Below are 14,218 nucleotides of genomic sequence, written 5' to 3'. Positions count from 1 at the left end.
GGGTTCTACCCAGGCTTATTATGCCCTGTTATTTTCTAAAAACTCCCCAAGTGATTGTAATAGACAGCCAGGGTTGGGATCCACCATGTTAGACCATTCCAGAAATAATACCCCACGCATAACTCTCTTTCAATAACTGCATTGTATTACTACATGATTAGTTTATGTACCTTTCCCTCACTTGACTTTATACTTCTTGAACTCAGGTACTATGATTGTCTTCTTAGTGCTTGGCACAGTGCTTGGCACATGATGGGTAGTCATAAATGTTAATTGAATAAATTGGTGGTTTTTTTCATAGGACACAAGAAAATTGCATAGTACCATATAAGACAGAGAAAATGCTAGAACCATGAGTATGTGTGTGTGTGTGTGTGTGTGTGTGTGTGTGTGTGTGGTGTTTTCTAACCATCTATACTTTGGTACCTGTCTCCTTGTCCATAATCTATTGTTTTAAGTTCACTCACTGTCATTTATTCAGATGCTATGAATTGACAGCAGCCAGAGATATCGGACTTTCTCAGGGAGTCCCAATTTGAACTACTTTGTCCCGTTATTGCCATTTGTACCTAGGTTCTAAAACTTATCACCACTATACATGTAAGAAGATAGCTCACTGATATGCTGTTGAGCACTACTGTCCCTACTAAAGAAACCCATTGGAGCCTCTAGACAGAAGACACAGGGGTTGGCCCTTCAGTGATTTTCTCAACTCCAAAATCTATTAATTTAGACATAGAATAATGGGGCTGGAAAGATATTTAGAGAATGGAGTTCAGTCTACTTCATTCAACAGTGAAGAAGCTGAAGAACGTTTTGCGACCTGCCTGAGATGACCCAGCTTGTTAGGGACACAGCTGGTAAAGGAGCCCGGTGCTCCGGCCCTCAGGCCTGGACCACTGAGGTTTTTACAGCACCTCAGATGACATCAGAAATCAAGGTCAACTCTTGCTCTCTGTGTTAGGAAGAAAAAGATCTGCAAAAAGGTATTACAGATTTCTTGGGAGGGTGTGAAGAGGAGTATAGGTGGAAAGGGGAGAAGGCAGGTGCAAGGGAGCCTGAACGAGACTTGGAAACGTATCAGGAAAAGTGCATTGGTGGAAGCACCACAGTTCATGTGTGTTTCTGTCCTTGCTTTCAGAATTTTCCCCAGAGAATACCTCCTTCAACAGATCCACCTGTATTCCCTCGCCGATCTGCAGCAGGTAAGTACTCGGAGGGGCCATTTCATTTCTGTTTTCTCCCTGGAGAGGTGCCCTTTGTTGATTGTGGTCTTGGCACAAGACCATTGGGGTCATTTTCTTTGCAAGCCCTGGTAATCGATTAATTTCTATTCATAATGGAAAAAGTAAACTTAGTATAAAAAGATATTCCAGGACAATAACAAATGTTGGCAAGGATGTAGAGAAATTGGAACTCTCACACACTGCTGGTGGGAATGTAAAGTGGTGCAGCCACTGGAAAACAGTCTGGCGGGCCCTCAAAGAATTAAACAGTTACCATATGACCCATCAATTCCATTCCTACATATATACCAACAGAATCGAAAACATATGTTCACTTCAACACTTGTACACACATATTCATAATAACCAAAGAGTAGAAACAACCCAAATAGTATTCATCAACTGATGAACAAACACAGTGTTGTATATCCATACAATGGAATATTATTTGGCCGTAAAAAGGCGTCTAGTATGATACATGCTACAACATGAACGCACCTAGAAGACATCACGCTGAAAGAAACCAGACAGAAAAGAATACATATTTTATGATCTATTTAAATGAAAAGTCCAAAACAGGCAAATCCACGGAGAGAGAAAGTAGATGAGTGGTTGCCAGGGCCTGGGGAGAAGAGGGAATGAGGAGTGACTGCTAATGGTCCGGGGTTTCCTTTGGGAATGTGGAAAATGTTCTGGAATTACATAGTGGTGATGGTTGCACAACTTTGTGAATGTGCTAAAGACCACTGAGCTGTATACTTTAAAAGAGTAAGTCTTATGGTATGTGAATTATATCTCAGTAAAAAAAAAAATTATACAAGGAAAAAAAGATATAAAAGCAGTGACTATTAAACTCTTTGTGCTCAAGCCAAACAGTTGGACAACCTTAAATTTTAATGAAACATAACAAAGCATATACGAGTCAAAATCGTCTTTTTATATTTTAAGTATATATTATGTCCTTTTAATGATTGACAGGTTAGCAGCCAGAAAGAAAACTAACATTTGTCTGTTCAGCCCAGAGTTCTGAATATGTCAAGCTTTGGTTAATCATTTCACTCAGCAGCTCTCTTCCTAAGACACTAAATGAAGGCATAGCTATTGATTCTTCAAGAGTTAATTTAAAAAAATAACCGTAACAACTTCCAGAACATCTCCAATTGCTGGGATTTTGTTCTTTTGTTTGTTGTTTTCCTCTCGGGTTGTTTTGCCCAGAAAAAATGAGGTCAACGAGAGAACTATACAGATCCTTCAGTCATTTTTCAAGACTTAAAAAAAAATCTTAAAACTAGTTTAAACTTAAGACTTTTGTGTTCTCTTTGTCCCCCAGAGGTAAGAAATTTGTTTTAAATGGTAGAAATAGTTTCAGAGCATTCGGTTGGACAGGTCTGAGAGAAGACTAGAGCTTTAATTTCCATGTTCATCGAGTTCACACCTACCTGTGCCTGTCAGCTCCGTCCATCCCTCAGTCCTGCCGCCATCACTGCGAGGCCCAGCTGCAGCCCTCTGCTGGCTGGAGTGCAAGCGGCTCTGCTTTTATTTGTATTCATTGATTATCATTATTTTTAAATCCTCCCCTGAGAATATGTTTTTATTGATTTTAGAGAAAGAGCGAAACATCGGTTGGTTGTCTCCTGCACACACCCTGACTGGGGACTGTACCCGAAACCTGGGGGTGTGCCCTGACTGGGAGTCAGACCCGCAGCCTTTGGTACAGAGGTCCACTCTCCAGCCACACGAGCCGCCTGGCCAGGCAGGGATCCGTTTTTATTCATGATTGTCCAGTGGCGTTCAAGGGGAAACACCGATGAAAATACCCGTTATTCATTTATCTGTTTCTAGAACTCTACCTGATGGTCCTGGTGTCTGAGGACCAGGCTGTCACTTGAGAAGTACGTTTAAACGTATTCTCATAAAAACAGCTGAAAATAGAACTGCTGGGCTCCAAAGTCCTCTTTGAGGAAGCCTTTCATAAATGAGTTTTGATGCCAGATTAACAGAAAGAATCAGAGTAATTCCATATTTATTTTAGAGTGTCAAAGTAGTATATCTCTCTGACATAATAAAACCTACTTTTTAAAAAACTTCCCTGTACCCTGCTGTCTCCCCACCCCCACTCCCACCACCCTTATCTTTTCCTTGTAATAATCAAACCACACATGCCAGGCAGCTTACTTAAATCTCGGTGGACCAGACCCCCCTCCCCAGCCCCATAAGCAGCTTAATCAGTTTTCAGCCTCAGTAGTCAAGTGACCGAGGCAAAGCAGCAGCTCATCAAACTCCCTGTGGGCGGGGCGGCCAGAGCTCCACATCCATCTACTGTAACCTGGCTCTTTATGCCTGGTTTTAAAACCCCCAAACTTATCATATTTAGAGGATGTTTAATTCAATTACTTTCCCTGCCTGGGGTGGGTTAAATTGGATTTAGCTTTTGATCTGTCTACATCTAGGCTGTCAGTACTGAAGGGTACCTCCACCCCATCTGACCTTGGCTTCTGAGTACATTTCATCGTGTTTTCTGGAGCTGAACTGATCTTGCAAATAAATAGGCAAGGGAAGGGGACACACGGAGGGAAGAAGTACTATTGCTCTGTGACAGAGCATATTAGTGGTAGCAGGTGACCCAACCTAACCAACCCAACTTGCCAGCCCCATATTGTCTGGTACCATTTTGGCCTCTGGCTGCTTCGTCATCCTGTTTCACGTCAGCTCAGGAGTTAGAGTACGTCATTTCTCCCCACTTCACTTCTCTCCTCACTCCTAAAAAAGTCCTCTGTAAAAGCAGGTCTTCCTCTCATATAAAATAGCTATAGAAATGTGCATTTCAGTTTATAAATTTTGCAGGGGAAAGGAAGATAAACTAAAACAAGTAGCTAAGGAGTTGAAGATCTCAGTGATAATATAAATATCTTTCCTAAAGGTAGATTTTTTTTCTCCCAAATTTCTAAGTGAATTTGATTTTTCTTACTAGTTTTTATTTAAAAAACAAAACATAGACATCTTCCTCTCCAAAAAGAAAACAGGTAAGAATTTAATAAACATTGTAAAGAGGGATATATAATTTAAGTACATACAATCGTAAAAGAATACAGTGCACAAAACCATAATAATACTTAAAGATGCTGAAAGAATTCTGATACAAAAATATTTTATTATCTTCTTATCTTTCTCTGTCTCTCTGTTTTCATTTTTATAAGTAACAGTTCCTGAAGTTTTAGCCAATAGACTCACTTCAACAATTTGGTGATGATTTCAAGCTACCTTAATGCTTCTGATGTTACATTCAAGATAATTTTTCCCCTTCTCATATTTGAATTTTCTGGCCTCTTTGCATGCATTTTCCCTGATTGTACATTTGGATGTTAGAAAATAAATAGCACAGACTGACCCTGCCTAACAAAGGGAACTCCCTCAGGTTGCTCTGGGAGCTGCAGTCACCTGCCCATTGGCCAATGGATGAGTTTTAGTTACTGGCCAAATGTGTAGCTTATGCTGGTACTGAGTCTCTAATTGTCTATTTATGTCCCCCAATGATTAAGTTGCTCACTGGATTTTACTAGCACATTGTGAAAGCAGTAAACAACACACATCATTACGTGACTGCCATCAGTGGCAGCATTGTGACATGTAACGCAAGATGAGAGCCAAGTGTGCTTCCTGGCCAGGAGCAGGGCCAAGGAAGCAGCAGAAGACGGGGCAGAGGCTCCCAGGCCCAGCAGCCTGGCGGTCTACTGGCTTGAGTTAGTCATTTCTTAAGTTTGGAATTTCAGATGAATTTCTGTTCAGCAAAGTAAAAATTGCTAGAAAATCCCATGAAATCTGTGCTCTCTGACTGTAAATGGACAGAGAATGAAATCTTATCAACAGAAACTTCCTCTCAGGAGGTGCGGATGCGCGTGGTGTTGGGAACTGACAGGTGGTTCCTTAGAAAGGACTTGGCAGGCGGTGACTAAGTGCATGGGAACAAATGGCTGAGTATTGGTGCATTTTTTAATCTATAAATCTCAAGATTTTTTATTCCTATTTTTTAATTACAGTTTACTTCCAATATTATTTTGTATTGGTTTCAGGCGTCCGGCATAGTGGTCACTTTACAATGTGTTCCCCGCTCTATTTCCAGGACTAGGCGCATGTTTTGAAAGGGGATACTACGTTCGAAGGGCTTTGCTACTTTGAGAATGGGAAGCGGAATAGAATTTGTGTTTTGTTATTTTCAGTCTAGCCATCATGATCACAATTCATGGAAGAGCTTTAAGATGGGAACACAATCAAGAGCAGCTGCCATGTGCCAGCAGGAAGAGCGCCATAACTCTCCACGCCTGCGCTCCCCTTTCCCTGTGAGCCATGGGACAGACCCTCTCCTTATTCAGCTATTTTAACACTGATAAGCAAGTTCCACATTTTATCAGTAGAGTACATTAGTATGTGTAAGGGAATGTTCAAGAGATTGTGGTTGCTCGGAAGGAGCAAATCAGAACCCTGGTTTAATATGTCATTCCTCGGACTGTGTAAGCGATAGGAGAATTCTTCTGAAGTTCCTGCTACTTGCTGAAAGGAAAGGTCAGATTTAACTTCTAAATTTTGGCTACCTGTGCTCTTGTGACAAAAACCTAAAATGTATATTAATGACTAACTCTTCTGGTGTTACTCACCTTTGGGGCATATGTAAGTTAAGCACTGAATGATTCTGTTTGTACATGATTCATGAGAAAGGATACTGGATGATCCCATGGGTGAGGCAGCCGGTTACAGTAGCCCCTCCCCACCCGTTCCCTGCCCCGCCCACCCCTTCACCTCCCCACACAAATACTCTTCTTGTGGGACAATCCAAAGCACTGACTTCCCTGTGGCTCACCTTCCCTAGATTTCCAAACTAGACTGTACCTTCAGGTTAAGACAATTTAGATTCTAGTTAATAGGAAATATATTCCCTGAGAAGAATAAATTATTATCTTGGCACCAATTCATTTGTCTTACTAATAAACTGAAAACATAGCATGATGTTTGAGGGGACAGAGATTTCAACAGATACGTTTTAATGATGGAAAAAAGAGATGGAAAAGCCTGGAATTTGGAGTACTTACTAAGAGATGTGAAGTGGGAAGGATGCCAGAGAGGGGGACCCAGAGCACTCGAGCCATGAAGAGAGAGAGGAGTAAATCCAGTGCAGACTACCGTTCTGGCGTTGCCCAGAATGTCTGAGTTGTGTGTTTCATGCTAATATAGTGAATACTTACACTGAGCAGCTGGGCATATATTTTGACTGGATGGATGGATGGATGGATGGATGGATGGATGGATGGATACACACATGCATGCATACATTATCCTAAACTCACTAGATCGCTGCCCAAAAGAAAACCAAATTATTTTAATGTTAGCCCCTAAACAAACAATATTAGAAACTTTGATCTGTAAAATAACTACACAGATTTCTAAAACCAAATACAAATATCTGCTTTTTGAATGTCAGAATAATGGTGAGTTCAATGTGGCAAACTTACTGAACATTAAACATTCCTAAACGGCTAGCTACCTTTTCAGTTAACTTTTTTGCTAATCTTTCGTACCCTTGGAGCTTAGGAACAGGCATCTGTGTGACCTAAACATCTGTCAGAATTGGCCTCGGCAGAAATACTGCAAACAGTGGTCCTACCTTGAAGATTTTCTAGTGTTTTCCAGCTAGGGAGTATGATCACCAAAAGGGAACATTTAAGGCATTTCAAGGCCACTTTTTCAAAATATTACTGAATTCTTCTCCCAGGAAGTTATGCAAGTTATTTGGCACGGCCCTGCCCCACCAAGCAAACACAGACGCGGAGAATGTCAGTGTCTGTGGGTGCTGTTCAGAGGCAGCAGACAAAGGCCGAGCCTAAGTGGGCACCCAGCGCGGCTGCCCTTTCACCGAAGAAGTGCCAGGTGATGACCTTTCTTCACACGGGGCTGACGTCTTTGAATTCACAGTCCACAGGAACACGGCGCCTCAGTACCCACAAGCAGGCCACCAGTCCCCAAGCCTCAGGAGCCCGAAGAACTTGTATTCACAGCCTCTCAGCACCCCTGATCCCCACGCCATTGTCCACCCAGGCGTTAAACGGGCAGGATAACTAATTAGGAGCATTCGGATTTAACAAGCAGAAAAACAAAGCGTGACAGCCTGCCTGTGTTTTCTGTGGCCAGCGCCTGTGTCCAAACCCCCCCGAGCGTAACCTGGGTGAGACAGGAATGAGACCTCCAGTAAACCATCACCAAGTCTCTGTTAACTTTAGCCAGTGCTGTTCCAGCCAATTAACGAGTTAGGAAAGAGGACCGTAAGCAAGTTGTGGGGAAAGCATGCCTTTTAAATAAGTGGATCTTTAAGGAGTGATCGTGTGTGTTTCCCTTGAAGATCTTTCAAGAGGGAAAGGAAGGGATTGAACATTGTTCTTCGAAGGATGGGCAGGCTGGCGGCAGCGCAAATGGAAATCACTGTTCCTTGGGAGAGAAGGTCGATGCTGAACAGCTCCTGACCCCTCGTGTTCGGTCTCCCAGGGCGTTGGGTGGCGGGAGGAGTGACAGCTGCTGCCAAGTGCCAGGGCTGGAGCCTGGTCTTCTACCTGCTCCTTGAGGCCTTCAGTCCTTGCAATCCTGCCCACCATGACTGCAGAGTTTTGGTGTTTGGGTGATGGGACCAATTAGCTAAGGGTGTTCAAGTAGTTGATTAAAAGGTGGTGACACAGACTGTTCTTTATGCCAGCTGGTTAATCTCTGCCCAGATAAAACTTTGTCTGTCTGCAGACCCAGGCACCACACCCAGCTATGTCCACACAGCCGGTCGCGAAGCACTGGGGAGGACAGGGCAGAGCTGGGGCAGACAGTGGGGTTCTCTGGGGGAACCAGGTCAGAATGATGGCTGTGTTGTGAGTGTTGGATAGAGAGCCTCATCCTCCAGGTAAGGAAGAACTCAGCTGAGATCAGGATTCCAGAAGCCAACCCTGAGCCCTTCAAGTATAAACAACATTGTAATGGATGAGGACGCAACCACGGAATTGCATAGCGTTTAGTCAGTGCTGAAATCGCTTTCCTGGAGGTCCAATGTCCTGGTCCCCATTTCTACTTTGGCATCCAACCATCTGGATCAAACCAGCAGAGGAATTGAACTGTCCCCTGCCTGAGCCTTCGGCCTGTACATCAAACATGAATGTTATTAGTCACTAGGAACAGGCAGGAAAGGGTTTGGATCAGAACTCACCCATCACATGGTCAGAGAAACGGGAATGTCCATCACACCACTGGTTGGTTAGTATTAGTTATCGGTTGCCGTATAACAAAATTACCCCAAAACTTAGTAACTTAAAAGTCAATCTTCATTGTCTCCCATCCTTTCTGTGGATGAGGAATTTGGGGTAGTTTAGCTGGGCAGTTTGGGTATGGAGTGTGTTAGGAGCTGCAGTCCAGATGTGGGTCAAGCCTGCAGTCACCTGAAGAAGACTCTACCTTCCAAGGTGGGCTACTCCACAGCTGGCAAGTTGGGGCAGGTCATTGGTGGGAGGCCTCTATGCCTCCCACACAGGTCCCCAGGACACGACGGCTGTCTGGGGAGCAACCTGGAGTGTGGAAGCAGGTGAAACCATCCTTTTTAGGACCTTACTTCAGAACTCAAATAGCATTCTGCCACATTCTGTCCGTCTGAAATAAATCACAAAGTTGGGCCACATTTGTGGAAAGAAGAATTAGACCCCACCTTCTAAAAGGAGGCTTGTCAAAGAACGTGTGAATGTATTTCAAAACCACCATGTCCTGTAATGATTGCATTTTGTACTTGTGTTTTGCTTTATCATTTAAAAAACATTTTTCCAAACAACTTTTGAGAGAGGCAGGTCTGCCTTTTTTATACCCCCTTTACAGGCAAGAAGACTGAGGCTTGGAAAAGTTAGCCGGCTGGCCAAAGCGGCACAGCTTCTACTGAGTGACCGAGCCAGGGCTGAAGCCGAGGTTTTGTGACTCAGCATTCCGTCAGCTCTAGACGCCCGCCAGTGTCTGAGCATTAAAAACAGGCAGCCTCTGGGTAGTCCCATACTTGCCCTGCTTGTGGCACAGAGAAGAGATATGAAAGGGAAAAATATTTGCAAAAAGCTCAAGAAACCAGAAATACGAAGTCAGTTATGAGTCCTGTAGCTGCTTCCTACATACAGCCTGAGAAGCATAAGGAAGCAAATGGGACCTTCTCATGAATGATACACTCACAGAGATTAGCCTTGGCCCCAGAAAGGCGTTTAGGTACTTCCCCCTCATACTCATTCTCTTTCCCGGTCAAACTCCCCTTAGGCCACCCACTGCCAGTGGGAAAGGGACCCCCAAGAGCCCTTCTGGTTCTTCACTTCTATTCAGTTCAATTCAACAAACCTGTGTTTCATGCCTTCCGTGTACCAGGCACTGTGCTAGGAACAGAGGACACGAAGGTGGATATGTCACAGTCTCTTTCCTCACTGAGTTCACAGTCTGATGAAAGAGACCAACAAGCATTTTTAAGTCAGTGGATTTGAACGCAGGGTGCTCGGGAAACACAGCTAACCAAGTGTAGCGGGTTACATTTTGCAAAGATGGCCACAGCGGTACCTTTCATCCCACACGCCCTTCATGCACTGTGACTGACGTTCCTTCCATCGAGCGGGGGGATGGGGACTGTCTTCCCTTTCCCTGAATTTGAATGGGCCTGTGACCATGGAGGTGATGCTGTGTGACTCCCAAGTCTAGCTCATAAAATGATGCAGCTTCAAGCAGGTGCTCTGTGGGGATGGGTAGTCACTGTAGTTAACCAGCCACCATGGTGACTAGCCCACGAGGAGTCCTGGCTGACAGCCATCATCAACCACCGAACACGCGAGTGCAAATACCTCCCAATGGTTCCCACCCCTCGCTTTCAAGGAGGCTACAGATCTCATGGAGCACAGACAAGCCATCTCCACTGTGTCCCCTGAACTGTGACCTACGGATCTGCACATAGTGAAATGATTGTCCTACACCACTAGGTTTTGGGGTAATTTGTTTCCAGCAGTAGTCACCAGAACACCCCGTAACTCAGCTGTCGGGAAGGCTGCCTGAAAGCTGTGATTCTCAGTTGAGGTGTGAGGGCCTGTGGATGTGAGCGAGGCACGGGACCGGGAGGGGCTGTCGGACCTCGGCACGCGCCCCTCCGTGACCTGACCCACCGTGTTTCTGTCATGGAAATGAGCAGGAGAAAGTTTTCATCGCTGACGTTGACATTTCTGAAGAACATTTCATCTGCATGCTTCAGGATTATTTTGATAAATTGTCTCAACAAACATTCATGGAATGAGTGTGACTGTATCGCTTCACTTTCCTCAGAAATGAAAGTCTCTCATCAAGAGGCTGTGACAGTCCCCAGCCTAGAGCTGCAAAGATGTTGAACTTATCACCTTTCCATCCCAGCTGTGCACCTGAAACATGAACCCGATTTTCTGTCACCAAACCCTGGCCAGGCGTTTTCTCCCTGTTCATTTTTTTCAGTTAGCAAACATTCATTACGCACATACTGTGGGCCCAAAGCCACGGTGACCCCGAAGCTGAGAGCTCGTTTTCTCAGAGAGGACTGGTGACCCTTACTGACTGTGGAAGCTCCTGTGCTCCGCCCGTGTGCTGAGCACTTCTAGCCGGAGGCCGCCCACGCTTCTGCTCAACCTAGTGATGTCCAGGGGGGTGTCACACACCCCGGCACCCCATGTCCCTCATTCTGTTACATTTGCTGTTGGTCTTCAGGGGACCAGAGGGATCACAAGAAGCCTCGGTCTGGTTCCATGCTGAGCGCTTAGGAGGTTCCAGCACTTTCACCAAGTTCATTCCCTCGATGCTCCAGAGGCGGAACCGGGAGTGTGACGCCTTAGCACGTGCCGTAGCTGAACCTGCGGGCTGTGGTAGGAGCCTGCAACTCCATCTGCGTAGGAACTTCTGCTTTTTCAACAGTGCCACCCTCATCTTCCTAAGGAAAAAATAGAAGTTTGGCTGGGGCAGCTCTTGCTATCCTTGTTTGTTTTTTATTTTCATTTCTGGCTAAAGCCTATTAAACCATCAACACATTTGCTCCTGATTCTTGTGCAACACATTTGCACAAGATTCAAAATCATTGGTGACAGCAGGGAGGATCTCGATAGCACAGCAAGTAAAGAAACAGTGCAGGCAGCAGCCTCGGTCATTCCAAAAGCTGCTGGAGCATCAAGAAGCCTGGGCTCCTGGTGCTGTCGAACAGGCTTCTTGTCATTCAGTTTCACTTTTCCCTCAAGAGCTAGTCGTTCATTTATTCACCCAGATGAGAAGAAGGTGATAAACATCTCTTCTGTGCCACGTTCTGTGCCAGGTGCTAGGGACAGGATAGAAAAGGCACAGCTGTCCTGGTGTGCCAGGCACATGGGGAGGGCCGCCTAAGCACAGCCTCAGAACTGGGTTGAGTTGGCTGGGATTCCTGCAGAGGCGATGGCACCTGTGCCGACCGCAGGGCCGAGGCGAGACTGACTGACAGCCCTGATAAGAACCTGGAGGGAGCGCCTCTCCGACGGGACAGCTGTTGCTCAGTAGCCCCAGAGTTGTCATCCCTTCCTGTTTTCCAAGAGAAGCCGGAAATCCGTATTTTTATGTGAAATTTCCCAATATTTAAACACTCTGCAGGCCAAACAAAACACAGCCACTGGTTGTGACCTCTGCTTTATAATAGAGAATGCCTGCTTTTGTTCCGTCAAACTAATGAATGCTCAATTACGAGAAGGAATTTGGAGGTTAGGGCTAGATTGTACTCCTCAAAAGCCTGCAGACCCCATCCCAAACCCTTGAGGTCCTAATTGACAGACGTGCACAGGCTGACAGCTGGGCCCTGAAAGTGGACACGCACGAGGAAACAGGCGAGCTATTCCAGGTCACGCTGCAAGGTCAGGGCAGCAATGCAAACATTCGGAAGGCCGAAGACAAAGGTCGGGTGGCAGCAAGGAAGCCCTCCACTTCCTCGAGCTGTCGGTTAATAAATCATATTCAAATGGTATCTCCGGATTCCCTCTTCAGCACTGCTTTGTGAGGTGGAAAATTAAATAGAAATCAAAATTAAGATGGCTGTCAGGAGACCAGCAGGCCAGCGTGAGGCCAACATGGGATGAAGTTTCTGCCTAGAGCAGAGGTCTCCGAAGAGGTAATGATACCTGACCTTGGCGTCACAAAGGGGCCGGATGGTACAGTGGTTATGTGCTGGAGCCTTGGAGCCTGACTGCCCATGCTCAGTGCCAGCTCATACCAGACCCACTCAGTGACCTTGGGCAAGTCACTTCTCTTTCTTACCTCAAGAGGCACTACATCTCTGAAGTGGAGAATAACAGTACCCTCCCCAAAAGGTTTTTGTGAGGTTTAGAGGAGTTCAAATGTATCAGGCACTTAGAACTCTCCTTGAACAGCTTGAACCTGAGTCTTGTCCTCTTCGCCTTCCTTCCTGAACAACATGAATTTCAACACCCACTCCAGCTTCTCCAGCAACCCTAGACTCCATGCAGCTGGCCAGTGTCTGTGCAGTCATTGGGGCTTGGGCTCCTGGATCTCCATGTCCCACTCCACCAGCATGTGGGCACCTGGGGTCTGGGGCTCTGGCGGGCACAGAGGGCATCCAGAGAGAAGAGACTATGCAATGCCTGAATGACCACCTGGCCCCCTATCTAGAGCAGGTGAGGGGCCTGGAGGCTGATGTCAGAGACTGGAGAGCAAAATCTGGGAATACCTGGGGAAGAAGGGCCCCCAGGTGAGAGACTGGGGGCCTTATTTCAAGACCATTGAAGACCTGAGGGCTTAGATCTTTGTAAGTTCTGTGGACAATGCCTGCATCGTACTATAGGTTAACAGTGCTCATCTTGCTGCTAATAACTTCAAAGTCAAGTATGAGACAGAACTGGCCACGTGCCAGTCTGTGGTGAGTAACATCAGTGATGTCTGAAAGGTCAGCGATGACACCAATATCACTCGGTTATGGCTGGAGACAGACATCGAGGCTCTCAAGGAACATCTGCTCTTTCTGAGGAAGAAGTAAATGGTCTACAAAACCAGATCGCCAACTCTGGGTTGACAGTGGAATTGAATGCCCCTAGATCTCAGGACCTCAGCAGACATCTAAGCCCAGTATGACAAACTGGCGCAGATGAACCAAGTGGAGCTAGACAAGTACTAGTCCCAGCACACTGAGGAGAGCACCACAGTGGTCAGCTGGCAGACGCTGCGATAGGAGCTACTGAGATGACACTCACAAAGTTGAGAAGTATGGTCCAGCCCTTGGAGACTGACCGGGACTTGATGAGAAATCTGAAGGCCAGCTTGGAGAACAGCCTGTGGGAGGTGGAGACACGCTGTGCCATGCAGATGTAACACCTCAAGGGATCCTGCTGCACCTGGAGTCAGAGCCGGCCCAGACCCGGGCAGAGGGGTAGCATCAGGCCCAGGAGTATAAGGTCCTGCTGAGCATCAAGGTCAAGCTGGAGACTCCGATCATCACCTGCCACCACCGCCTACTAGAAAAAGGGCAGTACTTCCGTCTTGATGACGCCCTGGACAACAGCCACTCCATACGATTCATCCAAAATACCACCACCCACAGGATTGTGGATGGCAAAGTGGTGTCTGAGGTCAACAACGCTAAAGTTCTGAGGCGTTAAGGCAGCAGAAGTTGGGCACCCCTTGGGGGGGTCAGTAGGCCAATAAAAAGCTCAGAAATCATTGGTGGGGGGCAGGGGAGGGGAGGAGAACCCTTCTTGACACAGGGCTGAGGAGCTAAGAGCTTTCCTAGTGGTATAAGTACTAGCATTAGTGTTGTGTGAGACGTGGGCCTTTCATAAATGTCTTCCTTAGCTTTCTTCAGTGTCACCAAGACGCTGCATATGTGGGCACTAGACTCACACTGTCACTACAGAAGTAATGCTTGCTATACCTCATTTTTGCCCCTCAGACCTGCAGGGGTGTCTTTGCCACAGGCT

At 46.0% G+C, this 14,218-nt stretch overlaps 1 protein-coding gene across 3 annotated transcripts in view; it reads left to right on the top strand.

Moving 5' to 3' along the window:
• PLEKHM3 (pleckstrin homology domain containing M3) overlaps window positions 1-14,218 on the top strand; it is a 171,158-nt gene that overhangs the window by 93,412 nt on the left and 63,528 nt on the right. For all 3 annotated transcript variants that reach the window (XM_036254483.1, XM_036254484.1, XM_036254485.1), the window contains one exon: window positions 1,142-1,205. In XM_036254483.1, coding sequence (XP_036110376.1) covers window positions 1,142-1,205 — 64 coding nt within the window. The remainder of the gene's footprint in view (window positions 1-1,141; window positions 1,206-14,218) is intronic.

Source organism: Molossus molossus, unplaced genomic scaffold (genome assembly GCF_014108415.1).
Source record: "Molossus molossus isolate mMolMol1 unplaced genomic scaffold, mMolMol1.p scaffold_m16_p_11, whole genome shotgun sequence".
In the NCBI taxonomy this organism is placed as follows: domain Eukaryota; kingdom Metazoa; phylum Chordata; class Mammalia; order Chiroptera; family Molossidae; genus Molossus; species Molossus molossus.
The sequence above is the reverse complement of the archived record's forward strand: the minus strand, read 5'-3'. Positions and strand labels throughout refer to the sequence as shown.